We start from the raw sequence: 27,022 nt of genomic DNA on the forward strand, positions 1-27,022 counted from the left end.
ACTCTTAATAGTCACGTGTGTGGAGTGCGAACTGAGCCCTTCTCCGTTCATGGCATCTGACACACAGGATGACAGACCATGGTGGGAGAGCGCTGATGATGAATCTCATGTACCATACGTACCGCTAAAAAAGCGACGTTTAGATTTGATGAAAAAAAGAAAATGCGGTGTGCAAGTTTCTCAGGATAGTGAGCAGTCGGTATCTCCTCCGAAGCCTACTCAGGCACCATCTCTTGTGCAAGAGGCGCGCGACCTCCGTGAACGCCTGCGGGATACTGAATCTCGAGCAGATGCCCGAGTGGAAGAAGAAAGGCAAATTCTTGAAGCTCATACAACTCGGAAAAAACTTGCGGGGTATGCAGAAATCGCTCAGAATATTCAGTACACTGAACCCATTCTTCGCTCATGGCGTCCTCCTCATTTTGTACGTTCACGGACAGAGGAGCAGAATGAAATAATGAGAAAAAGATACCATGTTTCTGTGGAAGGACAAGATCCTCCTCCGCTCATATCAAATTTTCGCGACATGAAAGTGCCGGTGTGTGTCATTGAGCATTTGCGTACGAAAGGAATCCAAGCTCCAACACCAATTCAAATGCAGGGTTTGCCTACAGCATTTAGTGGTCGTGATATGATTGGGATTGCTTTTACTGGGGGAGGCAAAACCCTGACATTTAGCTTACCACTCTTACTATTTTCTGCTGAGGCCGAAAGCCGTGTGCCATTTCAACATGGAGATGGACCCATCGGGTTGATTGTATGTCCATCTCGTGAATTAGCACGGCAAACGTATGAATCGATCAAAGCCATGGCAGAGAGCCTAGAACTAGGTGGCTACGCCCGAGTGCGCGCACTCCTGTGCATCGGTGGGGTCAGTATGTCGGAGCAGTCGCATATACTTCGACATGGCGTGCATATAGCCGTGGCCACTCCAGGACGTTTGCAAGACATGCTGGAAAAGAAAATCGTCCAACTACATTCTTGTACATATTTGTGTTTGGATGAGGCTGATCGTATGATGGATATGGGCTTTGAAGACGATGTGCGAAACATCCTCAGTTATTTTACCCAGCAAAGACAAACGCTATTGTTTTCAGCTACGATGCCCAAAAAAATTCTCGATTTGGCAGCGCAATCGTTGTTCAAACCTGTGGTCGTGCATGTGGGTCGTGCAGGAGCAGCAAGCCTGGACATCATTCAAGAAGTGGAGTACGTTGATCCTGAGGCCAAGAAAGGACACCTACTAGAAACTTTGCAGAAAACCGCTCCTCCTGTGATTATATTCAGTGATAATAAAAACGAGGTGGACGATATTCATGAGTTTCTGTTACGTAAAGGTGTGGAGACTGTGTCTATTCATGGGTCCAAATCCCAAGACGAGCGTGAGTACGCCGTGGAGAGCTTCAAAGCAAGGAACAAGGATGTCATGGTTGCCAGCGGTGTAGCCAGCAAAGGTCTTGATTTTCATGATGTTCGTCATGTTATCAATTATACCATGCCCAAAGACATTGAAGATTATGTTCACCAAATTGGACGAACAGGTCGAAGTGGCAGGACAGGTTTGGCTTCGACATTTGTGAATGCATCCACGCCACAGACTACTTTGCTGGACCTCAAGTATTTGCTGATGGAGGCGAGACAGCGCGTTCCCTCCTTTTTCGCGTCATTAGACGATCCTCACGAAGGACCCGCAGTCACTCGCACAGGATGTGCTGTGTGTGGTGGACTAGGACACATCGTGGCACACTGCCCCAAGCTGGAAGAGCAGCAGCGAAGACTCACGGCAAACATGACACGTGGTGAACAAAGTGGATACTAACATGCCTGAACGATAGCAACGAATGTAGAGGAGAATTACTTAGTAGGATCACGGATATTCTGGCTTAGCCACTGCAAGCCTTCAGTAAGACCCTGTCCGGTGGTTGCGCAGCTCGGATGGACGAACCAAGGGCGAGACTGTAATGCATACAGACCAAGTTGATCCGTCAATTCCTGGGGCGACATCGCACCTGCCAGGTCCTGCTTGTTAGCGAATACAAGCAGTACGCAATGGCGCATCTCTCGATCTGACAGGATACGGTGCAACTCTTCGCGTGCTTCTGCCATGCGCGTGCGATCACGGCTGTCGACAACGTAAATCAAACCCTGTGTGCCAGTGTAGTAATGACGCCAAAGCGGTCGGATCTTGTCTTGGCCGCCTACGTCCCATACATTGAACTTGATGTTTTTGTATGATATCGTTTCCACGTTAAACCCAACAGTAGGAATCGTTTTGACGCTCTGACGAAGCTTGAGCTTATATAACATCGTCGTTTTCCCGGCATTATCCAGGCCCAACATCAATATTCTTAGCTCACGCGTCCCAAATAATGCACCTTTCAGTCGAGACAAAAAAGCACCCATCTTCAAGGCAACGCTTCAACGCGCGCGCAGGCTACACGGCGGTAAGAGTATAGGACGACGTATCGCGTCGGAACCTTTTGGAACAGACTCCACCGCCAGTGTGTCAACCAACACAGCCAGGTCTACGCGTTGTTGGCATGCACGTGATCCGACACAATCACGACGCGATGCAACGAACCAAGACGCCGTTAGGTGCTTGTGTCGCACTCTGATCATTCCGGCGTGTCGCCATGTCCACTGTTACCCCACTTCGGCTCCATATGCGATGTAGTGTGACGAATATGGGATGCGGTGAGGTGCTATTTGTGGGCCAGACGTCTTTTGCGCCTGGAACTTGGGTCGGCATCCACCTTGATGAGCCGCGTGGAAAGAATGACGGATCCGTGCACGGTAAACGGTATTTCGCATGTGAGCCACAGTATGGTGTTTTTGTGCGTCCGACACAGGTGCACCCGGAGGATACCAAGGCTGTACAGACACCTACGACTCGTGACAAAACGGCAACACCGCGCACAGCATACCGCTCAGCCGTTGGGACACCGCGAGCTTCTGTACCTGCTGCTGCTGCTGAGACGCCACAAAGTACAAGACGCGCGATAGGCAGTGGTGTGCCTGAATCGAGTAGGACCCGACTCAGAATGCTGCAGCAACGGTCACCGTTCCTGTCGCCATCTGAGCATGCCAAGAAGCGTGTCGAGGGGAGCGGCACTGGACAAAATAAGACCGCTGGTCCTCAGCCTTCGTGGTCTACGCGACAAAAGCGGAAAATTGATACCCAGCCCGATTCGCCTTTGCGGAGCAAGAATGCTCCGCTGTCTCATGCTCCCACACTCGCCTCTCCGTCGCCGCCACCACATCATGATACCGCTGCGCGACTGGGCGAATTAGAAGCTGCATGTGCAGCGCATATGGAGCGCATAACTTTGTTTGAGCAAGAATCAAAGAAGCATGCCCAATTATCACAAGAGCTAGAGAAGGCACAGGAACGTGTGCGCGAGCTTGAGAAAGAGCGAGATGGCATCCAGGCGCGATTTGAAGAGCTTAATGAAAGCATTGAAATGGCGACACTAGATCGCGAAATGGCCGAGGAACGCAGCGAGTCACTCGAAAAAGAGCTCATATTGGCTCGCGGTGCCTATGAAGAATTGCGATTGGAGCGTGATCTACAAGCTGAATCGGCTCGCGCGGCACTACCGAGAGATGCTGCTGCCCTATATGATGAAAATACACAGCTGAAACAGGCCTTGGAACGACTTCGTGATGCAGCTCACGAAGCCAACACGCAGCAACGACGCGAGCTGGCTTCGTTGCGAGCTGAACTGGCAACCAAAGATGATGTGGTTAGCGAACATACCAAAGCTCTGGAGCAGCTGGCGCGACTCGAATTACTTGTAACGGAGCTTCGTGCACAAGCAGAGGTAGCGCAAGGCGCTGAAGACATGCTAGAAGCGCTCACAGAGCGGCATTCGGCGTTGGAAGAGTATGTGGAAAAGTTGACCGCCGATATCCGAGAATTAGAGGCGTTGCAGACACTCAGTGAGGAGTTGGAGGCCACTCATATCGAAACTGAAGCACAGCTCCAGCGTGATCTCGATTTGCGTGATGAGCGCATTGAGTGTATGCAGCGTGAACATGCAGTAACACAGGCCCATCTCGCCTCACATGCAGCGACCATTGAGCAGTTCCGTGCACTGGTTTCAGATCTCACCCAAGAACGCGATACTCTGCGGGCCAAGTGCCATGCTCCCCCTGCCCCTGCGCCCCGTGCACCGGCAATGGAGCAAGTGCGGAAGCTTCCTGCGCTGGCACAAGATAAGCTGGCATTAGCCCATGCAGAGCAGCAACGGCACTTGGACATTTTGCGAGCGTATGTCATCCCATCGTTCCAGGATCTGGATCAAGGCGCTGTCGCGACGTTTTTGCTGTATGAGCGCATCGCGGCACAGAGTGAGCTGCTACGTACTGCCATTTCACAACGGTACGACGTGCAAGATGCATGGCAGACGCGAGTGACCGATGACACCCTCGTGGTCAGGTGTCGCTTACGCCGAGCCTCCGCACATGTCGGCGCCCTTGCCAAGCACATTGCAGCTGTGTTATGCTCGTCGACACCCGACATATTTGTTAGCCGCGCATCGGATCATATCGACATGGCGCACCTATCGCACCAGATGCAGGTTCATGTGGATGCACTGGAGCATGACACACTGGACGATGTGGCTTGTGAGGCACTATGCAGAGAAGCTGTGGCACAATTAGAGGCTGTGTCGCAAGCGCTGCCTCCTTGTGCATCACTTCAAGATTTGGCATCCAAGGAAGTGGGAGGTGCTTTACTTGCATGGTACGATATCGAGACGCTTCAGGCTTGTCTTTCAATTTTGCAAGAAACCAAAGCTGAAAGTGCAGTGGCAGAAGTGTGTCTGACATGGTCGGCAGTCGCATCGCGTGCACGTGTCGCATGCCGACGCCTGTACCGTCGTCTGTATGCCCTGCAGCAGCAGCAGCAAACGGTAGACGGAGCGCATGTGGGGACTTTGCCAGAAGTGGGTCAGAAAGCCTCAGGACTTGTGCCGCGGGTGATGGCATGGGCCTATGCGGTACTGGAGCAGAAAGATACGTCTGGACTGGAGCCTCTGACATTGTTGGCGGATGAGACTCGCTTGCTGGCGGACATGGCTGACGGCGTACTAGCAGCCGCATCGATGGAGGAACATGTTGTGACATGGACCAGGGCCGCTCCTTGGAGAGCGCGTGCCCAAAGTCTGTATGCAGCTTGCCGCTCCACCGATGATGCACCGACCGTGGCTATGACTGAGCGAATCCGCTCTCTGGAAAAGGCACTGGCGGACCGCGATGATGCAGCTCAAGCGGCTGACATTAAAATCGAGCGCTTGCGACGTCAGCTGGACAAGTCGCATGCTCTGGCGGCCGAGTTATCAGACGCAAAGCAGCAAATGGACGAGCTCCGTGCTCGACTTGAGGAGCGACCGGCAGAGCCTGCGGCAGTGTCAGTGGCGGCTTCCGTCGACATCGCGCAGGGCGAAGCACCACAGCGACATCGTGCTTTGCAAAACGCATGGGCTGAGCACCGGCGTGTTCTGGCCCGTACATGGCTAACACAGATCGCATCACTTGCGCCTCTTATGACGCCGCATATTCAGGCAGCAGACGATGCGGCCCTAGGCGCCATTACACGCCGCGTCATGGACGTTGTTGCCACGCCGCGTGTCGTGGAGCTGGGCACATGCAAGCCGCCAGCCGTGCAGCTAGCGTCATTTCGGCACGATCGACGCATGGCTGCCAAATCACTCATACCATAATCCTGTACATACACTATAATCGACTGTGTGATTCGAGCTCCTGGACACGGCGACGGCCTTCGACGACGCCATACAATGTGTTAATGTGAGCCTCGAGACTTGTGCCGAACACGGCGTGCAGAGCATCAGGGATGGTGTGCACGTAGACAACTTCGATGTCGTCTTTGACAGAGCGTGGAACGTCATTTTCAAAGTCTCGTGCATTGCGTTGTGGCAAGACGACTTTGGTTATACCGGCCCGGTGTGCGCCCAACACCTTTTCTTTGATGCCGCCAACGGCTGCCACATAGCCCCGCAAAGTGATTTCGCCCGTCATGGCAAGGCGCGCATCAAGTGGCACACGTAGGTACATGGACACGATGGCACAAACAAAAGCAATGCCTGCACTGGGTCCGTCTTTGGGGGTCGCACCGGAAGGCATGTGCAAGTGCACATCATTGCGTGGAAATGCAGCGTCTCGGCCAGCACTGATACCGAGTGCGAATGCGTGTGCCTTGACCCAGGCGAAGGCCAATTCTGCCGACTCGCGAATGACGTCACCCAGAGAGCCCGTTAGCTTGAGCTGAGCATGGTCCGGAGGCAGAGAGGCACATTCGATATGCAGGATGCTGCCCATACCCGAGCCTTGATACGCCATGCCCGTGGCAACACCGGGCACCCCTACCTCGTCCACGACTTCAGGCTCATACGTGGGTCCTCCAAGAATGCGTTCAACATCGCCGATAGTGATGGTGGATTCGTACGTATTCGGTGACTGGGCGTATTCGACAGCCTTCGCCCGAACAATGTCGCCAATGCGACGTTCCATGGTGCGCACACCAGCTTCGCGAGTATAAGACTGGGCCACATGCATGAGCACGTCCTGTGACAGCTTGACCTGGCTGTTGGACAGGCCATGTGCATCGAGTTGTTTGGGCACGAGATGTCGCTCAGCAATGGCGACTTTTTCATCGAAGGTATAGCCGGCCACATGAACTGTATCAACACGGTCGAGCAATGGCTCGGGTATTGTGTCCAGGGAGTTGGCCGTTGCAATGAAGATGACTCGGCTGAGATCGACAGGCACATTCAAGTAATGGTCTTTGAACGCGTGATTCTGCTCCGGGTCTAGAACTTCGAGCATCGCTGCCGTAGGATCACCATGCACGCCCAAGCCACTGCTTAGTTTATCAAGCTCATCAAGCAGCATAACACAGTCAGAGGCACGGGCCTTGCGCAAAGATGACACGATGGCCCCAGGAAGAGCACCCACATAGGTGCGACGGTGACCACGAATCTCAGCCTCGTCACGTACTCCGCCCAGCGACAAGCGCACAAACGGACGTTGGAGTGCTGCAGCCAAGGACCGAGCTATCGATGTCTTGCCTGTACCTGGTGGGCCAACGAGCAGCAGAATTGGACCTTTGTAGGAGGCCTTGCGCTGGTCGGATGCCTGCTGCGCCTTGAGTTGTAGAACGGCAAGATACTCGAGCATGCGCTTTTTAATCTTGTCTAGGCCATAATGATCTGCCTCCAGCACACATGTCGCGCGATCCATAAACGATGATGTGCCTTGTTCCGGGGCAAATGTGGAAGGCACTAATGCGCGGCGCTCTTCTGGTGGCAGATCGTCACTGATGCGGTCCCACGGGAGATCCAGCATCGTATCTAGGTAGTTGATCAGCACGCCACGCTCCATACTTTGTGGTGGCATACGCTGAAGTCGGCGAAGCTCTCGCTCACACACGCGCTTGGGTTCAGGCGGTAGCACGGATTGTGCGAGTCGTGCGGTGAGTTCCTTGACTTCGTCGCCCGCTGCATTGTCACTGGGAGAGTCCACATGATGCTCGTGATCAGGTCCTCCTTCTTTTTTGACGACGCGATGGGTTACACGGGGTTCTTGAGAGCGATGTGGGACGAGGGCACGAGACTCGTTGCCATGGTCAATGACACGCAAAGAGATGCCTGAGGATGTGATACCCGCGACCTGTTGTACGATGGCCTCGATCTGTGCGCGAATGAGTGCGCCATCATTTTGGTCCTGCAGCGCAGATGAGGAGTTGGACAAAACCTCGCGCAGAATACGGACACGCTCTGTGCCTTGTTCCAGCATCGCCACCGTATGCTCTAGGCGCATGTCCACATCAGGCAACGAAAGATGCTTTATGCGCATATGCCAGTCACATGTACCTCCTAACAGTCCAGCCAGCAAATCTGACATCATGGAAGCTGTCACTTCAGGGCCCGGGTCTGCCATCAAAGATGTGATGTTGCGAAGAAGCATCGGCGGGAGAAGTGGCACTGCAGCCAGGGCCGAGTTGAGAGGTAAGCTTGGGGAGACAGAAGGTGCGCGTAAGTAGGACATCAGCTTTTCGGCAGCACGTTTCATGCGAATAAGTGACGTTGAAGTGTCCAGAGAGGCGGGAGGTAGGCTGGCTGGGTCACGAAATGGGCGAACAGATGCGATGGACGCGGCATCGACGGTACCTGTATCCGAATGAGGCGCACAGACTTGTTTCGCATAGATGCGCGCCACACCCGATACCACAAGGCGACATTCGTCCGTGGTGCGCACATGCACAACACGGAGCACACGCGCCGCACAGCCCCACGAAGACCATCCATCAAGCGAATCAGGTAGGAGAGACGCAGACGTGCTTGGATCCATGACAGGTAAGCATGCAAGGATCATGGTCTGTTTCGCAGATAAGTGAGTCGATGACTTGTCCTGTGAAGCTTGGTCCATACCACGATGATCCGCCAAGGCCGTGCGCAGAATACGAAAACATTGCTGTTGCGGCAGAGTCACGGACAAAACGAGGCCTGGATGTACAATGTGTGGGTAGGGAAGACGAAGGACAGCAAGTGTGGTGGGAATTTCGGGCGGATCCGTATGGGAGAGCATGATGGAAGCGCCACGGACGTGGGGGCAATCCGCGACATACTCCACGATAGCCTTGACCTGATTGTGTCGTGATCGGCCGAACCGCCTCCATGCGACCATTCACGCATATGCCAAGCCACCGACTGTGGTGGGGCGTGCGAACGTATGCGACAGGGGCAGCTGTGCGAGTCCGATTTGCTCCATCTCCCACTGGATTCTTGCATGTGGGAGGCCTTAGAACGGCGCTCCTAAACTACCTGTGCGCCAAGCAAAGTGGCGGTCAATTCATTCTGCGTATGGAGGACACAGACCAGACGCGACTGGTGCCTGGAGCCATGCGTGCTTTGCAAGAGTCTCTTCGATGGGCCGGCATCCATTACGATGAGGGACCTGACATGGGAGGGCCGTATGGCCCCTATGTCCAGAGCGAGCGGCTCCCTTTGTACACCTCATACGCTGACAAGCTCATACGATGTGGTCGTGCGTACCGTGATTTTCGACCGCCGGTATCTCGCGACATGAGCGCACGGGCATCTGCCATACTTCGTGAAGCATACTTGCCACCTAGTGAAAGTGAGGCGCAGGAGCGTATTCAGCGTGGGGAGACGTTCGTCGTGCGCCTCAAAATGGACCCCGGGCGTACGTTTTCGTATGAGGACGTGGTATATGGGCCTATGTCTTTTCGGCCTGATGCTATGGGTGGTGTGACAGATGATCCTATTATAATAAAGAGCGATGGCTGGCCGACCTATCATCTGGCCAGTGTTGTGGATGACACAGAGATGTGTATCACACACGTTTTGCGTGGTGAGGAATGGATCCCTTCCATGCCCAAGCACTTGGCTCTGTATGAGGCGCTGGGTGCAAAACCACCTATTTTTGTGCACCTCCCGCTTTTGATCAATGCTGATGGCACGAAGCTATCGAAAAGGTCGGGTGATGTCCGCGTAGCTGATTATATGGAGCAGGGTTGGGAGCCGGAGACGCTGGTGAACCTAGTTGCCCTCACGGGCTATAGCTATGCGAATTTGGAGCATGCTGATCATGATGTCAAGACGATGAACGAACTCATCCGTGACTTTGAGCTTACTCGTATCTCCCATACGCGAGCCACACTCCCCATGGACAAGCTTGTGTTTTTGAACAAGCATCACTTGGCAAATAAGCTGGCGCTCGCCACGACGTGTGAGCAGACCAAACAAGACCTATTGTCGCGTATCCGGCCGATCATTACCTCGTGGTACGGCGATTATTCAGATGATTATATCCTGCGCGTCGTAACACTGGGACAACAACGCGTCGATACCCTACGCCAAGTGCCGGAGCGCATGGCGTATTTATTCACCGAGCCGCGCTGGGATACAGACACCTGCCGTGCTTTCCGAGCGTCTGTCCCGACGCCTTCTTTCCGACAGGTGGTACAGGCAGGTCATGACTTGGTGCTACAAACGCGTGACATACATGGAGACTGGGGAGGGTGGATAAAATCATTACAGGTGGCAGGGGGTAAGTCCGCCGTACAAAAAAGCTTGCGCATCGCGCTGACAGGCGAACGAGCCGGTCCACCGCTAGCCGACATTATCGACATTTTGGGGCCGCAGAGAGCAGCAACGCGACTCGCTGCAGCATTGGCATGGGATAAGCAACATCATTAGTTGGTTGGTTGTTGCTGCATGGTGTCCACCATGTCGCGGAACTGATGAATAATCTCGGCTTCTTTCCGCGCCCTGTCCAGGCGCTTTTGCGAAAGTTGCGATTGGCGTTGCTCTGCCGAGATGACTTGGTGCTCCTTGCGCGTACGCACAGCATTCATGCGTCCGTGTCGCGAGCCACTCATTACGAAACCTGCACGCTCAAACGCTTCGATTTGATCAGCGTTCAATCCAATTTCACCACGCCGCGGAATACGTTTGCCGCTTTGAACGTAGGATGCCATAGCCGCGCCTTCGCCTGGAAGAAGCTGCTTTCCATATGCACGCTCATCCAGTGCGCGTGCGTTATCGTGGTCAGACATGGGATGCGGACCCACGACGTCTTCATCAGAATCAGATGGATGAATGGACAAAGCATCTTTCGTATCAGAAGGGCGTCGTGAACTGGATAGCCTATGCCAAGGATGGTGCCGATGGTGGCGGTGATGACGTCGAGATCGGGGTCTGACCGCAGAAGACATAAACTCGTCTGTCAGAGGCTGTGGTGGCGATGGTGGCCATATCACATATGTACTTGCTTCGCGCTGCGCTCGGCGTGTTTCAATACCATGTTCTACGGCGCGATCGATGTTCACGCCGCCGCCATCACCGGGCATGCTGGGGCGACAACACTGGGGTGGACGTTTGCCACGCACCCCGCATGGTATCACGTGAGACATACAAATTCGCGATGCTTTTTTCCGCCGAGGCCGAAGCACGGCAAACGACCTTGTCGAGCGATCCACACGCCAAGCATATTTGCGTAGCGCACACTCACGGCTTGAGTACCTGACTGTTTCTGTGCAGTGGGTATTTATGAATTGTCCTGTTTTTGCTGAAACTTGATTCGTCTCCGAAGACATCCATCTAGTCTCCATTACGTTGCACGCACAGTATGACGATTGTCAATATCCGTCGTGATGTGGACGACAAATTCTATCGTTACCGCATGCCCCTCTTGGAAATAAAGATCGAGGGTAAAGGAAATGGTATAAAAACGGTCGTGCCGAACATGTCTGACATTGCTCGTGCGCTGAGTCGCCCACCATCTTACCCCACCAAGTACTTCGGCTGTGAACTTGGTGCGCAGACTATCATTGACGACAAGAGTGACCGTTACATTGTCAATGGTGCACATGACGTCAACCGCCTCCGTGAGCTTCTGGATGGTTTTATCGACAAATTCGTGCTGTGTGGTGATTGCAAGAATCCAGAGACCGATCTCAAGATCAAGGATGGCGACATTCTGCGAGATTGCAAGGCCTGTGGTAAGCGTACCTATGTGGATATGGGCCATAAGCTTACGACGTTTATCCTCAAGAACCCCCCACCGAAGCGCATGAAGGGCACCAAGGGTGCAAGCGCCACTAGTGGTCAATCCGCTCAGGCAGATGGCGATGAGGAAGGCGCGAACAGTGATGACGAACTTACGCGCCGTATCAATGCTGAGGCGGAGCGTATTCCCACTGCCACTCAACGTGACAAAGCTGAAGTCGACGACGACTGGTCAGTGGATACCTCAGAGGCCGCTGTAGCAGCTCGCGTCAAGGCTCTTGAAGGTGCAATGAGTGTCCTAGGCACGGGCAACGACGATGAGGAGGGCGACGAGGATGAATCGAGTCCGTACTCCCAATTTGGTACCTGGATCCTCGAAGAGCGTGAAGCCGGTAAGAAACTAAGTGCTGCGGAAGTGTACCGCAAGGCTCAGGAGCTGGACATCGAGAAGAAACATAAGACGCTGCAAGTTCTGTTCCAGGCGCTTTTCAGTGAGAATGCAGCGGCTGAAATCGAGTCTTACGCGCCGCTTCTTCTCAAAATGGTCACGTCAGAGAAGCACCAAAAGTCCATGCTGGGCGGTATTGAGCGTTTGGCTGGTCTTGAACACCCTTCGCTCGTTCCAATTGGTGTCCCGAAAATCCTCATGGCACTATACCAAATCGATGTGCTGGACGAAGAGGTGGTTCAACAATGGGGTACGCACATCTCGAAGAAGTATGTGGATAAGGAGACATCGAAGCGTGTTCGAAAAGCTGCTGCGCCCTTCCTCGAATGGCTTAAGCAAGCCGAGAGTGAAGATGAGGACGAGGATGACGAAGAGGATGAAGACGAAGAAGACGGTGCCGACGCGAACGGCGGCTACCAACAGGGTGACAGTGACTTGGATGACCTGTAGTGTCGTCTGACCCCGTTTTAGTCATCTATAGGAACCACCACGTCCCTGACTCCAGATTGGACGCGAACCACGATATGCCGAGTGCGTGGTCGGCGACCTATGCTTTGGCGCCCACGGCGCCGAGCATGTCGCGCGTGTCGAGTGATGGTATGCGAATGCCTGCTGCATCAGGGAGCGTGCCAGATATTCTTGAGCGGCCGCGAGACAAGACGCGTCATGCTGAGGTGAGTCTGAGCGCCTTGCAGTTCCTATTCGCCGAGATGGTAGTGTATGCTCAGGACCGCGTATCTGGTATTGCAGAATTTGAGCAGCTCCTTGGTGCGATAGGAAGACATGTAGGGCTGCGTGCGCTAGCGATGCAGAGTCAACGTGCGCAATCCGCTTCGAACCCCAAGCGGCCGCAGCGAGAAACGCGGCTTCTCAAGACGCTTCTATGGATTCACACTACCTTGTGGAAAGTACTTTTTGGCTCCCCAGCAGATAATTTGGAGCGCAGTACGGAAAGCGATCGCTTCGACGAATGTGCGTACTGTGCCACACTAACGGCAGATATGATTACGACCAATACTCCGCTATTTTCCAGAGGCATGTCTGTGCCCAAGGAGATGGAGCAGCTAAGTGTGGAAGCCTATACGGCAGGCATTGTGGAAGGTGCGCTTGAGGGACTCGGGTTTCCTGCGCGCGTTACGGCGCATACGGTGTCCACCGATGCGTACCCAGATCGTACAACGATTCTAATAAAGCTCGATCGAAGTGTCATGGAGCGTGAAATGGCTATGGGTGGTCCGTAAAAGACTAGGGCGTATCCTCTGACTCATAGTACATAGTAAATGTGGGTTCTGTGCGCATTTGTGGTAATTGCTCCAGCACGCCGTACACATGAAGAAACAAAGTCGGAAAGCGGCGTGTAAAGTACAAGAGAAATCCTTCGGGCATAGGGCTCAGTTGCTTTTTCAAGGTGATGGGCATGTCTTGGAAATGGTGCTTCTTGTTGCGTATCACGCGCAGCAAGTCTTGTATACTGGCTGAATTGTACGTCCGAAACTTGCCCAGATCATCGAGGAAGTTTTTGTCGAAACGCCGGCGCCAATCAGGTCCGACGATGGACTCGGCATTTTGCTCGAGTAATTCAAGCGCAAATGACGGAGGTGTGCGTTCCAGTGTCTCGAAGCGATCACTCACATCTTGCAAGAACGCAACGCGTTTGGCAGCATTCCAGAAGAATGGATGGCGGGCCACATCCGACGCACTGGGTCGGTCGCTCGGAATGGGTGCAATCATTTGCTTGATCAGAGCTTCAGCTTCGACAGTATCGTCACCTGACGCAGAGAGAGCGCTGGTGTCGACTTGGTTCTGTAAAATTCGTATTTCACGTTCGTACAGCTCGCCAAATGGATGTCCACCGCGCGTCAGCATATAGAATGCGACGCAGCCCAACGAGAAGATATCGACCGCACGGGTAAGTCGTTCCTTGCCATCGTCAGCATGCAGGCTGAATCCTTGAAGAAGCTCTGGTGCACGCCATCCCATCGTGCCGCCAGCTTGCGCGCTCTGTGACTGTGCACTGAAGGTGAGCCCATCGATACGCTTAGAAAGGCCAAGGTCTGAGAGCAGGACACGCAGCTTGTTTTGGGGCGTGAGTGTCACCAAGATATTTCCTGGTTTGATGTCGCGGTGCACGATAGAGAGCGAGTGCAAGTGTTGCAATCCTGCCGTGATCTGCTTGAATGCTTGTCGCGGCTCTAGAAGAGCTGCTAATGAGGCATAATCGAGTGGTCTCTCAATGAGATCAGCCAGGCTCGCTGGGCACTCTTCCAAAGCAATGTACAAAAAATTCGGGGTAAGTTCCTGACAATAGTAGCGGATCACATTGGGGTGATTATCAGCGGATTGGAGAAGGGACACTTCTTTGGAGGCCAAGTGTACAAAGTCGCGGAGCAGTCGTTTGACGGCGACGGCGCGACCCTGGAATGTGCCGCGAAACACAACGGTGCCAGAAGAGCCGTATCCCAAGATTTCATCAGAGATTTGCAGGGACGTTGGTAATGGCTCAGGTGACTCGCCCTCATTCACCGTGGGTGGTGACTCCGTGGTTATCGGTTCCAGAGACTCTTCTCGACGGGCCTGACGAGCCGACACAGCTGCACCTGCGCGCTTTCCGCGACGCCTTCGCCGTCGTTTGGGATCTGCCTCAAGGTCGTTCGACGCCCGCGGTTCACTTTCTGGTCGCTCTGGCGTAAGTTCTGGCATGGGTGTGGACGGTGCGGTTTCCAATGAGGTATCTTGAACCACCTTGTCCTCATCAAAGCAGAGGTTTGATGTGTCAAAACATTGAAGACGTGATTCACGCCATATCAAATAGGCGCCTCGTAGGACCATAAGAGCAAAAGCCAAAAGACCGACAAGCTGTGCCACCAGTCGCTTCGACGGTCGCCACTCTGTGGCGATGGAAGGAGGCGCTTCTAGTTGTAAGACAGGTTGTGACGCGCCAAGTAATGGTATGCCCTGTCGCAGGGGAGGCCGCACGCGGTAGCCACCGATCCAAGGCGCCATGAGGCTTGATGCATGATGTGGCTCCGGATTTAGCACGGCTGCACGCTCAGCGAAGCCAGCTAAAGGGTATCTGGTGCTGCCGAGAGCAAAGAGACTGCCATCGGGCGCCAGACCCAGAAAAGCGCTTAGCTCATCGGCAGAGGATGCGCCTTGGTGTTGTACAATAATCCTTGAGAGAAAGCCGGCATTGTGCGGTACGGGGACGGGACGTAAAAGTGGCGCCTCAACGTCAGAGGGGGCAAACACCACATCATATATGTCCACAGGCAGCGAGTCCATTTGCGACGTCCACAGCACGGGCGGCAGTGGCTGAGTAGTGTGTCTGTGTGGATTGCGTGCGAGACGCAAATCATAGCAGAGAACAGTGGCATTTTCAGGAGATGAGAGAAATGCACGTTTGTCGGTCGGCTGTGCTGATTGGTGCCACAGTGACATCACATCGCGGTCAGCTATATTGGGTGAGAAGACTTGATATTGTAGTGTTTGGACTGCATGCGGCACATGGCGGACATGGATATTGAGGGTATAGTCCGTGCGACCAATGAAGACCCATGGCGATTCGATGGCATCGTCAGCCGTACCGTCTGTGTCGGAATGGCTCCGCGACACAGTGCGTGGATCGAGGGCATGGCTTGTGGCATGGTGTAGGCCCGTGTCACTACTGCTGTATACTGCACGCACTGTTCCAGTGAACACATTCAATTCCATAAGAGATGTGTGCTTTTCGGCAACAAAGATACGGGGGTCTTCGGCGTGCAAAGTAAAGGGGCTTATAGACACGAGATCAGGAAGAGTGAACGGCAGCTTTTCCAACGTGGGTATGGTGGCGCCAGGAGGTACACGAAGGATATACATATCGCCCCCGGAAGACGGCTCGACGACGTAGATACCATCTTCTTGAAGGGCTCGTACCAGTGTTGGATCGCCGTGATCACGCGCGTCTTTGGCGAGCTGTTCCATGGAACGGTGGTCGTACTTGGACGTAACGAGTGGCGCGTGTACGCTAGTATCAGAGGTGCTGGGAAATGACCAAAGCAGAGAGCCAGATGTGCGGTCTAGACCATGTAGGCGACCATCGACGGTCGTGACAAGCAGCACGTTGGATAGCTCCAAGTCTTGGATCGAGATGGGCACGGACGGCAACACCGCATATGGCAGATGAGTATCGACCTCCATGCGCGTCAGCTCATGGCCTTTTGATGCCCATGCGAATGCAACACATGTACACAGGGCGATGGTGAGCCACGCGCCAAGCCGCATGATGCGATTGGGCCTCTCGGAATGGCGGCGTGGAGGCAACCAAAGAATTGTGCCTGATCCCCTATTCACCGTCGTGCGCACAAAGGACTAGTCTGACGGCACTATCGAAAAGGACAGAATCTAGTGCGTGCGCACACGTAGTGTACATGCGCTATCGTGGCGAGCAGACACAAAGTGGCTCGCCCATATGGCAACTACGGTCAAGGTCGCTAGGTCCAAAAGATATGCTTTAACATGAGAGCACGATGCACAAGCCGCATGCCTGTCTTAACATATGGCATATGACCCTATCGCGTGAATGCTGTGGCCGATGGATGAAGCTCGCTGCATGACGGGCCGCACGATGGGATCACCACCACGTCGGAAGGGCGTAACACGTGACACGCTCTGCTTCCACGTAAGCCGGGCACACGACGCGGTTTCGTAGCATCGACATCGACGACAACGACCATGTCGACGGCACTGGTAGAGGATGCGCAGCCACCGACGTTGCAGAATATCCTAGACCAAAAGTCACTCAAGTGGATTTTTTGCGGTGGTAAGGGTGGTGTCGGTAAGACGACCACGTCGTGCTCCCTGGCGATTCAGCTCGCCAAAGTGCGTGAGAGCGTGTTGCTGATTTCGACGGATCCTGCGCACAACTTGTCGGACGCTTTTGGACAGAAATTTGGACGCGAAGCTGTCAAGGTGAATGGTTTTGACAACCTCAGCGCGATGGAGATCGATCCTACAAGTAGCATGCAGGAGATGATTGAACAGTCCGAGCAACAGGGCGGTGCTCTCGCCCCTTTTATGCAGGACCTCGCCTTTGCTATTCCCGGTGTAGATGAAGCCATGGGTTTTGCGGAAATCATGAAGTTGGTCAAGTCGATGGAATACAGCGTCGTCGTGTTTGACACGGCGCCTACCGGACACACGCTCCGTTTCCTGAGCTTCCCCAGTGTGCTGGAAAAGGCCTTGACTAAGTTTAGCTCGTTCGGCAAAAGCCTCGGCCCTATGTTCCAGCAGGTCCAGAATATGATGGGTGGTGGCGCTGGTGCCCAAGAAGACATGTTTGGCAAACTCGAGAGTATGCGGCAGATCATCACAGAGGTAAACTCACAGTTCAAGGATGAGACGAAGACGACGTTTGTGTGTGTGTGCATTGCCGAATTTTTGTCTCTCTATGAGACGGAGCGCCTTATTCAGGAGCTCACGCAGTATGGTATCGATACACATGCCATCGTATGCAACCAGCTACTGTATCCACCACCAGGGTCACAGTGTGAGCATTGCCGCGTACGAAAGGCCATGCAAGACAAGTATGTGCACGAAATGATGGATTTGTATGCGGAGGACTTCAATGTGGTCAAGATTCCGTTGCTCACGGAAGAGGTGCGGGGCTCAAAGAAGCTGTCTGCTCTCTCGGAATACCTTATCCACCCGTACCAGCCCCCCAAGTAGATTCAGATACCTTTGTGCACGAACGGCTCAAAGATGGTTGCTCTGCTGTCAGTATGGTATACGTACTGCGGTTGTACAACGACATTTTCGCCATGACTGCGGATAGTCTGCCGCTTTGTATCGCGTGGTAAGGGCATCCGCATATCTGTGTGTGAGCCCAAAAAACGTACCAAACCCATCTTCTGCCGACTTCGGAGGCGTACCCTGGTAGTACGCGTGAACACGGCGATACACGGAGTAGCCGCGCTTTTTATACATGCCTATGGCCTTAGCATTGGATGGCCGCACAAAGAGGTCGACGAAAAAACCGCGGTAAACATGCTCAGAGCAATACTCGAAGAAATCCATGAGCATTTGTGCGACGCCCAAACGGCGGTATTCGTGTGCCACCGTCACGGCTGTCACATGTCCATGCAGTGTAAGGTCCTTGTTCCGCCTTTTGTCTTCCTCAGTGGGTTCCTTGCCTTCAGCCTTGCCAAGTACATAGCCCATGATGGCACCCGTTTGCGCTGCGCACGCAGTCAGCGCCATGTCCGGCCACTGTGCAAGGTAGCTCAGGTAAAATCCATTGCTGTACGTCTCGGTCCAGTGGTCCATGTTGACATTATTGAACGCGAACAAGTCGCGTGCCCGAAACGGGCGCACCGTTGTCATGGCTCCGGCCAACCTGAGTGTGGGAAATTGGGCATATTTGCCCATACCGCTCACCTCCACTTCTGTACACCCGCACGATGATGGCCACTGCCATGCACAGGTGCGTGGAAAACTTGCACGCCATCTATGCATGGCACATCGAAGATGACGCCATGTGCTTTGTGGCGCTACGGCGACGACATCAAGTACCTTTCTTTATGACATCTATGATGCCTGGACCTCATGCTATATGGGGCGATTTTTCCAGCCGCTCCATTCACGCCAATGCTGATTTCGCGTCCTGGTTGCGTGAAGATCGAGGACCACCATGCCGTGAATGCCTAGTATCACTGTGGATTTTTCAAAAGACGTGGTATTGTGTATGGGAAAAAGTGCTGGACTTGCGTAATGCCACGCCGACATTGGTCCCAACCAAACCGTCCTTGCCGTGTGTGGTGTTGTCCCTAAAATGCCAGGACACACTTGAACATTTTGCGGTGGGTGATACCCCTTCTGCGATAACACCGAGCGAATTCACCTCCTCTTTCACTTGGCAAGATCTGGAATATATGGCCCGTATACAGTCAGACGCGCACCATACAAAAGATGCTGAAAGACTTTTGGCCTTGCGGTGCACACCTGCGCTCCAGAGCAACTCGATCTTGGCACAACGTCGCTATAAATTCGAGCTGCGGCACACACACGATCTATTGCGACGAGCACGGCGCAATCGTGAACAAGCACTATCTGACCTGTATGATACGTTGGAAGCACGACAAAAGGCGTTGGGCGAGAAGCAGCAGCAGCTCCAAGCGATCCGTGCGCGCATGAAAAATATCAGGCTCGCGTGCACAAAATTATCCGATGATAAGGATCTTGTGCTTTCTGAACTCAATCATATGCAAAAAGAGGTTGGCATGCATCGCGCACGTCTTCTCCGCGATCTCGATGATATATACCCTATCCAACTAGTTCATGCGCGTGATTTGCTCTATTCCATCGTCGATTTGCCGTTGCCGAATGGTATTGCTACTACCAAGGAGAATACCACCACGCTAGTGCACCGCACTAATTTGGACGAAACTAGCGCGGCTCTAGCCTATGTGGCCCAACTGATGATCCTGCTGAGCACTTATCTTCATACGACACTGCCCTATCCGCTGACATCTTCCGGCAGCCGTGCAACTGTCCAGGACCGCATCAGCATAATGACAGGTCCCAGATCGTGCGTATGGATTACTGACATGACAGTTTTATTCTCTCCGGTAAAGATAACGAATTGTACCGCTACGAATATGCCGTCTTTTTGCTTAACAAGGACCTAGAACGACTCATGAACCAATTTCATGTCCCCCTTCTGGATTTACGTAATACGCTGCCGAACCTCAAGAACCTGCTCGTGACCTTGTCGGCGGCAACACTCACGTAGCCTAACTGGTACTTCGGCGCGTCGCGACATAAAGGCACACGCGTCGAGCTTCATGGGCGAGAAACGCCATGATTGTGCATTGGCCGCGAGAGACTGGCGACAATGCAATTGTGCCTGCTCGGGACCGATTAGACTACGCGGGTGCATACAAGCATATATGCTCAAACTCCCGGCGGCGCGTTCTTGGCGAGAATGCGAGCTCTGATACCCCTGCTGTGCCCACGGCGTTGGGCGGCGCTGCTGTGTTAATCCTTGCGACGCCCCAAGTTGACTCACTTGCGGCACTGCGAATCCTTACACAGCTTTTGGCGCAGGATGAGGTGCCTTTTCGTATAGCGCCTGTCAATGGATATCGATCTCTACAGCACGTCCTGGCTCAAGACGTGCACAATCATCTTGAGCTGCATACCCTCATTTTCATCAACCTCGGATCACTCCTTCCACTTCCAGAGACCGTTCCACTCCCACCACATTGTACTCTTCATGTTATCGATTCGCACAGGCCATGGAACCTCAGTAACTTGTTTGCCACATCAGGCATCAATGACCACATATGGGTCTGGGACGACGGCGACATCGAGCATAGACTTGGCAAGGAACGTGAAGCTTATGAAATACTTGAATTTGATTTCGAATCCGACTCGGAGGAAAGTGAAGTCGAGGACGATGAGGAAGATGAATTTGGCAAACGTACACGGACCCATAGTCCGCCTCGAGAGACAAAACGTGCACGACTGGATCCATCTCAGCGCCAGTCTTACCGAGCCATCTTGGCCAAGTACTATGCCAAGGGAATTTGGACAGGTATGAGCACAGCACAGATGATGTACATGCTTGCCGTATCCCTTGGTCGCAGTGATCGCGACAGTCTATGGCTTGCTATATTGGGCCTCACGTCACAATACGTTTCGAATGCAATTCATGCAACAACTTATGACGGCTATGCAGCCGCTCTTGCCTCAGATGTTGTGGCCATGAATGCTGTACATGACCAAACTGATACCCAGACGTCTCTGAGAGGGATCAATGTCCACGGAGCAGACGACAGCTCCATCCGTGTCCTTCCAGAAGAGCTTCGTTTCACATTATACCGGCACTGGAGTCTCGAGATGAGCATGTATCATACGAGTTACGTGGCGGCCAAGCTTGGTATTTGGCGGGAAAAAGGTATTCATAAGCTTCGCGGACTTCTCGCAAAAATGGGTTTATCTCTGGCCAATTGCCGACAAACTTACGAGCATATGGAACTGGATCTCCGTCAGTCTCTTGTCCAGCGCATGGAATCAATCGCACCCGAATATGGCCTGGTTGACTTGTCTTTTAGATCATTTATGCGTGCATATGGTTTCCGGTCAATGCCAATTAGTGCATCTGACGCGGTAGAAGGTATTTCTGCTCTGCTACAGGCGGCACATGGCGTTCGAATCGAGATTGATGGTGTGCACATCGTGCGCTCTGAATCATCTACTAAAAGCGGGGCACAATCCTTCCTGGATGCATCTGTGTCGTATGGAGGCCGTACATTATGGGCATTAAGCGACGACGGCGTCCATTTACCAACTCGTCTTCCTACAGAATCTACTGAAGGTGATGCCAGCGTTGAGGAAAACGAAGAAGAAAATGAAGAAGAAAATGCGACATCTGCCGTATGGATCAAAAGCTTTTTCGAAGCCTATCGCGCCATGGACGTACACAAACCACAGAATGTATCGCTGTTACAAGCCTCGCTCAAATTGGCCAAGTCACTACATCAAGCCATTGTATCACAAGGCGTTAGTATCATAATCAAACAGTCGATCAAGACACTCCGCTCATTTCGACTATGCATTCTCCAGGATGGAGCGAATCTGCACCTATTTGTACATCCCGACACGCTGACCCGCCTGGGGTTTTGGTTAATTGACGCGCTACGCGACATTGTAAGCGAGCAACACGTACGACGCATGGAAGAGAAGCGTGAAAGACGGAGAAGCAAAGGTGATACGGACGATTCAGATTTATCCTCCTCTATCGTGTCTCTCCCGTTTGTGCTAGCTGCTCTGGATGCAACCCGTGATGTATTTACAGTCGTCGGTATCGTCGGTGCCCCAGACTATGGCGATGTACTGAAAAATCGATTTGGACTTGCTTTTCAGGATGCTGCCCAGATAAGTGGCGCACGCATGCGTAATGATCGTTTCGAGTCGAGTGTGCTCGAAGTACGCCGCAGCGATCTCATGCCCTTTGTTGAAGCACTCCACCTCAAAGCATGAACAGAACACTTCGTATCACGTAGATTTACACATGCGCACGTCCCTCTTCACGATGTCCCCTATATCCCACGTGATATAAACTGCGGCGCCAACACGTGAACTCATCCGTGTATATGATTGGTTCGACATTCGGCCGGTGCGATTTCTGCCTGCCATGCCTGACCCTGTCCGACCCACCCACCCATTTTGCATCGCACGCCAGTAGTAATACGCGCGAAGAGCGTGCGCCAAGTCCAATTTCAGTGTATAAGAGCGCGTTTCACGCGTCGCAAGTGACACATCCATCACCTATCCCACTTTCCTTCCCAAATAAGTATTCTTTGGAAAGTGAGAGTACGATCTCACCCGCTCCCTCCCTGTTGAGTTTCATACTGCCACCTTGCTACTTAGCTGGGGATTCTCCGACTCGACGTTGGGTTGACTTCCATACCAAGGATGGTGGAGGCATCTAGAGCTCCCCCTCCTTCCGCTCCGGTTGCGAGCACTGCTCCGCAGGGCACGGCACCTGGAGCTGCTATGACACCTAATACACTGTTAGCTCAGTTGCCACCTCACATCCAGCATCAACTGGCCAGTATGACGAAAGAACGTCTCCAGCAAATTGTTTCGCGTATGCAACTACTTCGGTCTCACGGTCACAATGAGCAGTCTAATCCAGAGTTTGCAGCATTAGCCCAGACTCTCAAGACGTTCCAGTATCTTCAGCAATTGCGGATGCAGCAGTTGGCTCCCTCTCAGGCCACGAAATCATCTCCGTCCCAAGTGCTGCCACAGAATGTTTCGCAAGCACCACCATTGACACAAGCGCAACCTCTGTCAACAACACCTGCGGTACAACCCAGCGCGCCTGACGCATCCGTACTAACCCAAGACCAAATACAGGGCCTTCGTACGCAGGTGTCGGCTTATAAGCATTTGGCAAGGAATCAACCCATGGCCTCTCAGCTTCAGCATCAAGTATCTGACTTATCTGCCACAGACGCAGCCGCAGCTGCATCTGTGGCCAACAAAGTGTCTGATGCTGCCGCTGATTCCCATGCCGCGCTGGTTGCCACACATGGTCCGGACAATCTTCGTAAAGCAGTCTCAGAAGTGGCTTCCGATGCTGGAGAGTCCTCTAATGTGCCTCAAGATGATCGATCGAGCCGTGTGTACCCCTACAATGCCTACCTTCATCCATTTACGATCTTGGCCAAGCCCAGCATGAAGGGGGGCGATGATCTTGCTACATTGCAGCAGCGCTTGCTCGTTCCTAGCCTGCTACCAGCAGGTATCGATGCACACTTGCTTTTGGAAGAACGCGAGCGTTTTATTCAAACTCGTATCCAGCAGCGCATCCGCGAACTTGAATCTTTTCCTGCCACAATAGCTCAAGTGCCCACTTATGAAAGTTCATCCAGCGATCCGTCTCAACCCAAGCATAACAACGCCAAAGTCAAGGCTCTTATTGAGCTCAAGTCGCTTCATTTGTTAGAGCGCCAGAAGCAAATGCGGGAAAAAGTTATTTCAAGCATGAACCTAGCTACTTCCCTAGGTCTTGATCGTTCAGCCTTCCGTCGTGTGCGGAAGCAAGCATTACGTGATGCGCGTGTAACAGAACAACTTGAGAGGAAGCAGCGTACTGAGCGTGAACGTAAGGTGAAACAGCGCCATACCGACTATTTGACAATGATCTGCAATCACGGCAAGGATATGTTGGCTGCTCATGGTAAGTCTACGGATCAAGCCAAAAAGATTGGTCGTATGGTGCTAAAGTTCCATGCTGATACGGAACGTGAGGAGCAAAAACGCATTGAACGACTAGCTAAAGACCGTCTGAACGCGCTCAAGGCCGATGATGAAGAGGCATATCTCAAGCTGATCGACACAGCAAAGGATACGCGTATCACTCATCTGCTACAACAGACTGATGCCTACTTGGATAGTTTGGCTCAAGCTGTTCGTGCCCAGCAAGATGATGATTCCCACATTGACTGGACCACTACTGATGGAACTGAGGGTGCTGCCGTTGATGAAACGACATTTGGTGCTTCGCGGCAAGATGATGCTGGCGACGATAACGGTCGTGTCGACTATTACTCGGTGGCACATCGTATTACTGAGAAGATTACCGAGCAGCCTTCAATTCTAGTTGGTGGTAAGCTGAAAGACTACCAAATGAAGGGTCTTCAATGGATGGTGTCTTTGTACAACAATCGCTTAAATGGTATTTTGGCTGATGAAATGGGTCTTGGTAAGACCATCCAGACTATTTCTTTGATCACATTCTTGATCGAAAATAAGAAGCAAAATGGACCATACCTTGTCATCGTGCCGCTTTCAACACTCACTAACTGGGCAAATGAATTCTACAAATGGGCACCATCCGTTACGACTTTGGTATATAAGGGCACCCCTAATGTTCGCAAACAGTTGGCGGGCCAACTCAAGATGGGTTCTTTCCAGGTCCTGCTCACTACTTATGAATACATCATTAAAGAAAAAAGCTTGCTGGGTAAGATCAAGTGGACGCATATGATCATTGACGAAGGTCATCGTATGAAGAACACTCAAAGCAAGCTTGCAGTGACGTTGACACAGTCGTATTCTAGCCGATACCGTCTATTGCTCACGGGTACACCCCTGCAAAACAATCTTCCTGAGCTCTGGGCCTTGCTCAATTTTGTATTACCAAAAATCTTTAATTCGGTCAAGAGCTTTGATGAGTGGTTCAACACACCTTTTGTCAACACAGGTACGGGTGACAACAGCATGCAGCTTAGTGAGGAAGAAGCATTGCTCATTATCAAGCGTCTCCACAAGGTGTTGCGTCCGTTTTTGCTACGTCGTCTCAAGAAGGATGTCGAATCAGAACTGCCGGATAAAGTCGAAAAGGTCATCACATGCCGCATGAGTGCACTTCAAGTAAAATTGTACCAGCAAATGAAACGTCATAAGGTCATTGTTGGTGATGCGGGTGCCGGCAATGGCAAAGGCAACAAACCGATGGGTATTCGTGGCTTGCAAAACGCTATCATGCAGCTGCGGAAAATCTGCAATCACCCCTATGCGTTTGAGCAGGTGGAAGCTACGATTAACCCAACAAAGGAAAATGGACCTGATCTATACCGTGTTGCCGGCAAGTTTGAATTACTTGATCGTGTTTTGCCAAAGCTGTTCGCTACTGGTCACCGTGTTTTGATCTTCTTCCAAATGACAGCAATCATGGACATCATGGAGGACTTTTTGCGTTTTCGTGGTATCAAATATCTGCGTCTAGACGGTTCTACCAAGCCCGATGACCGTTCCGTATTGCTTAAATTATTTAATGATCCTCAATCAGAGTACAACGTGTTTATTCTATCAACTCGTGCCGGTGGACTGGGTCTAAACTTACAATCAGCTGACACTGTCATCATCTATGACTCAGACTGGAATCCGCACCAGGATTTACAGGCACAGGATCGTGCTCACCGCATCGGCCAAAAGGTTGAAGTACGTATCTTGCGTCTCGTCACAGATAAGTCTGTTGAAAAGACTATCTTGTCGCGTGCCCAGTCCAAGCTTGAAATCAATGGCAAAGTTATTCAAGCGGGCAAGTTTGATAATCAGGCCACCGCTGATGAGCGAGAACTTTTGCTTCGTGCTATGCTGGAAGCGGATCATGAAGAAGAAGAGGAAGACCAGGGCGAGCTCAATGACGAAGAACTTAACGAGCTATTGGCAAGAAGTGAAGAGGAAGTGGCTGTATTCCAACAAGTCGATCGTGATCGTATTGCTGATGAAGAGACGGAGTGGCGTGCACTTGGCAACACGGGACCCGTGCCGGAGCGTTTGATCCAGGAATCGGAACTACCAGAAATTTACCAGCGCGACTTTGACACCGAAGCTATTGATGTCATTGAAGAAGAGCAGCCACTGACTCGTCGACGTAATGTTGTTCGCTATGACGATGGATTGACAGAAGATCAGTTCTTGCGAGCTCTAGAAGATGAAGAAGACTTGACCGAGGTCGCAGAGAGGAAGCGTGAGCGCGCTGAAAAACGCCGACTTAAACAACTTGGCCAAGATGACGGGGCCAAGGCGCGCTCAGCATCGCCTACGAGCCAAAATACAGGAGAACGCAAACGCAAGTTGGAAGGTAACGATGCTGATCAAACTGCTTCTCAAGTGGATTCTGGGTTTGGTCCGAATTCTGATGACACTCCTAAGCGTCGCAAAATGGATTCTGATGCGGGAAGGCTGAAGGAGGCAATGCTAAAATGTTATTTTGCCGTGGAACAATGTGAGGAGCCGGAGACTGGTCGTTTGCGCAGTGTCTTATTCATGGACATTCCCAAAAAGAATGAGTACCCAGACTACCATGTGCTAATCGCACGTCCTGTATGCCTCAAGCAGATCAAACGGCGAATCGAAACACGCGCATATAAGACGTTGGAGGCCTGCAGGAACGACTTCAAGACCATGTTCAACAACGCACGCACGTACAATCAAGAAGGATCAGTTGTGTGGATTGACGCTCAAGAAATGGAACAAGTCTTTGATAAAAGCTATTCTGCGGCTGAAGCTGAACTATCTTCGATTAAAGCTGACCCCGCGTCTGGTGAAGGAGAGTCAGAATTAGGCAATACCTCAATGCAGGATTCAGATTCTGTGAATACGGAACAAAATACATCAGACTCACACCGCCATAAAACGGGTATGAAAATCAAGCTATCTATTGGAGGCCGTCGAAAACGATCGTGAGTCAAAGCTTGTGACGTACTCTATTTTGATACAATGCATCGGCTGTAATATCACACATGCTTATATACCATGATACAATCCTATGAAGTAGCGTTGCGATTATTTTTATTCATCAAATCACGTAATGATGTACGTTCTGGCTACAGATTTGTGTGCTTACACATGTTGGTACGTGCATGAAGGCGTTGGACAAATGCTCGCCGTGCTTGTATACGTGCCTCTGATTAGTCAGGGCAATCTGGTGATGACCACATGATTCGTGCAAGGTATTTACTAA

The 27,022-nt window shown here is 52.3% G+C and overlaps 14 protein-coding genes across 14 annotated transcripts; 9 read left to right on the forward strand and 5 right to left on the reverse strand.

Annotated features, from left to right (window-relative positions):
• Positions 1 to 49: 49 nt before the first annotated feature.
• Positions 50 to 1,819, forward strand: MRET_1577 (ATP-dependent RNA helicase DDX41; the record flags this gene model as incomplete). The annotated part of the gene is made up of 1 exon (XM_027628204.1): positions 50 to 1,819. One exon carries the CDS (start codon positions 50 to 52, stop codon positions 1,817 to 1,819), a length of 1,770 nt encoding a protein of 589 aa, XP_027483776.1.
• Positions 1,820 to 1,854: 35 nt separating this feature from the next.
• Positions 1,855 to 2,403, reverse strand: MRET_1578 (ADP-ribosylation factor 6; the record flags this gene model as incomplete). Its single annotated transcript, XM_027628205.1, has 1 exon — positions 1,855 to 2,403. The coding sequence occupies one exon, from the start codon at positions 2,401 to 2,403 to the stop codon at positions 1,855 to 1,857; it is 549 nt and encodes a 182-aa protein (XP_027483773.1).
• Positions 2,404 to 2,663: 260 nt separating this feature from the next.
• Positions 2,664 to 5,723, forward strand: MRET_1579 (dynactin 1; the record flags this gene model as incomplete). Its single annotated transcript, XM_027628206.1, has 1 exon — positions 2,664 to 5,723. The coding sequence occupies one exon, from the start codon at positions 2,664 to 2,666 to the stop codon at positions 5,721 to 5,723; it is 3,060 nt and encodes a 1,019-aa protein (XP_027483774.1).
• A 13-nt stretch (positions 5,724 to 5,736) lies between these two features.
• On the reverse strand, positions 5,737 to 8,607 carry MRET_1580 (ATP-dependent Lon protease; the record flags this gene model as incomplete). Its single annotated transcript, XM_027628207.1, has 1 exon — positions 5,737 to 8,607. One exon carries the CDS (start codon positions 8,605 to 8,607, stop codon positions 5,737 to 5,739), a length of 2,871 nt encoding a protein of 956 aa, XP_027483952.1.
• Positions 8,608 to 8,696: 89 nt separating this feature from the next.
• MRET_1581 (glutamyl-tRNA synthetase) lies at positions 8,697 to 10,241 on the forward strand (the record flags this gene model as incomplete). The annotated part of the gene is made up of 1 exon (XM_027628208.1): positions 8,697 to 10,241. The coding sequence occupies one exon, from the start codon at positions 8,697 to 8,699 to the stop codon at positions 10,239 to 10,241; it is 1,545 nt and encodes a 514-aa protein (XP_027483951.1).
• Positions 10,238 to 10,894, reverse strand: MRET_1582 (Ras-induced vulval development antagonist; the record flags this gene model as incomplete). The annotated part of the gene is made up of 1 exon (XM_027628209.1): positions 10,238 to 10,894. One exon carries the CDS (start codon positions 10,892 to 10,894, stop codon positions 10,238 to 10,240), a length of 657 nt encoding a protein of 218 aa, XP_027483459.1.
• A 278-nt stretch (positions 10,895 to 11,172) lies between these two features.
• MRET_1583 (translation initiation factor 5) lies at positions 11,173 to 12,450 on the forward strand (the record flags this gene model as incomplete). Its single annotated transcript, XM_027628210.1, has 1 exon — positions 11,173 to 12,450. The coding sequence occupies one exon, from the start codon at positions 11,173 to 11,175 to the stop codon at positions 12,448 to 12,450; it is 1,278 nt and encodes a 425-aa protein (XP_027483950.1).
• A 74-nt stretch (positions 12,451 to 12,524) lies between these two features.
• MRET_1584 (trafficking protein particle complex subunit 5) lies at positions 12,525 to 13,241 on the forward strand (the record flags this gene model as incomplete). Its single annotated transcript, XM_027628211.1, has 2 exons — positions 12,525 to 12,972; positions 13,000 to 13,241. 2 exons carry the CDS (start codon positions 12,525 to 12,527, stop codon positions 13,239 to 13,241), a joined length of 690 nt encoding a protein of 229 aa, XP_027483949.1.
• Positions 13,242 to 13,245: 4 nt separating this feature from the next.
• Positions 13,246 to 16,263, reverse strand: MRET_1585 (serine/threonine-protein kinase/endoribonuclease IRE1; the record flags this gene model as incomplete). The annotated part of the gene is made up of 1 exon (XM_027628212.1): positions 13,246 to 16,263. The coding sequence occupies one exon, from the start codon at positions 16,261 to 16,263 to the stop codon at positions 13,246 to 13,248; it is 3,018 nt and encodes a 1,005-aa protein (XP_027483948.1).
• A 450-nt stretch (positions 16,264 to 16,713) lies between these two features.
• MRET_1586 (arsenite/tail-anchored protein-transporting ATPase) lies at positions 16,714 to 17,706 on the forward strand (the record flags this gene model as incomplete). The annotated part of the gene is made up of 1 exon (XM_027628213.1): positions 16,714 to 17,706. One exon carries the CDS (start codon positions 16,714 to 16,716, stop codon positions 17,704 to 17,706), a length of 993 nt encoding a protein of 330 aa, XP_027483458.1.
• Positions 17,707 to 17,708: 2 nt separating this feature from the next.
• MRET_1587 (N-terminal acetyltransferase B complex catalytic subunit) lies at positions 17,709 to 18,360 on the reverse strand (the record flags this gene model as incomplete). The annotated part of the gene is made up of 3 exons (XM_027628214.1): positions 17,709 to 17,748; positions 17,773 to 17,851; positions 17,877 to 18,360. The coding sequence occupies 3 exons, from the start codon at positions 18,358 to 18,360 to the stop codon at positions 17,709 to 17,711; spliced, it is 603 nt and encodes a 200-aa protein (XP_027483457.1).
• Positions 18,361 to 18,437: 77 nt separating this feature from the next.
• Positions 18,438 to 19,768, forward strand: MRET_1588 (UV radiation resistance-associated protein; the record flags this gene model as incomplete). The annotated part of the gene is made up of 2 exons (XM_027628215.1): positions 18,438 to 19,564; positions 19,591 to 19,768. 2 exons carry the CDS (start codon positions 18,438 to 18,440, stop codon positions 19,766 to 19,768), a joined length of 1,305 nt encoding a protein of 434 aa, XP_027483456.1.
• A 68-nt stretch (positions 19,769 to 19,836) lies between these two features.
• On the forward strand, positions 19,837 to 22,020 carry MRET_1589 (cell division control protein 45; the record flags this gene model as incomplete). Its single annotated transcript, XM_027628216.1, has 1 exon — positions 19,837 to 22,020. The coding sequence occupies one exon, from the start codon at positions 19,837 to 19,839 to the stop codon at positions 22,018 to 22,020; it is 2,184 nt and encodes a 727-aa protein (XP_027483455.1).
• Positions 22,021 to 22,536: 516 nt separating this feature from the next.
• MRET_1590 (ATP-dependent helicase STH1/SNF2) lies at positions 22,537 to 26,745 on the forward strand (the record flags this gene model as incomplete). The annotated part of the gene is made up of 1 exon (XM_027628217.1): positions 22,537 to 26,745. One exon carries the CDS (start codon positions 22,537 to 22,539, stop codon positions 26,743 to 26,745), a length of 4,209 nt encoding a protein of 1,402 aa, XP_027483992.1.
• Positions 26,746 to 27,022: the final 277 nt, after the last annotated feature.

This window comes from Malassezia restricta, chromosome II (genome assembly GCF_003290485.1).
Source record: "Malassezia restricta chromosome II, complete sequence".
Classification (NCBI taxonomy): domain Eukaryota; kingdom Fungi; phylum Basidiomycota; class Malasseziomycetes; order Malasseziales; family Malasseziaceae; genus Malassezia; species Malassezia restricta.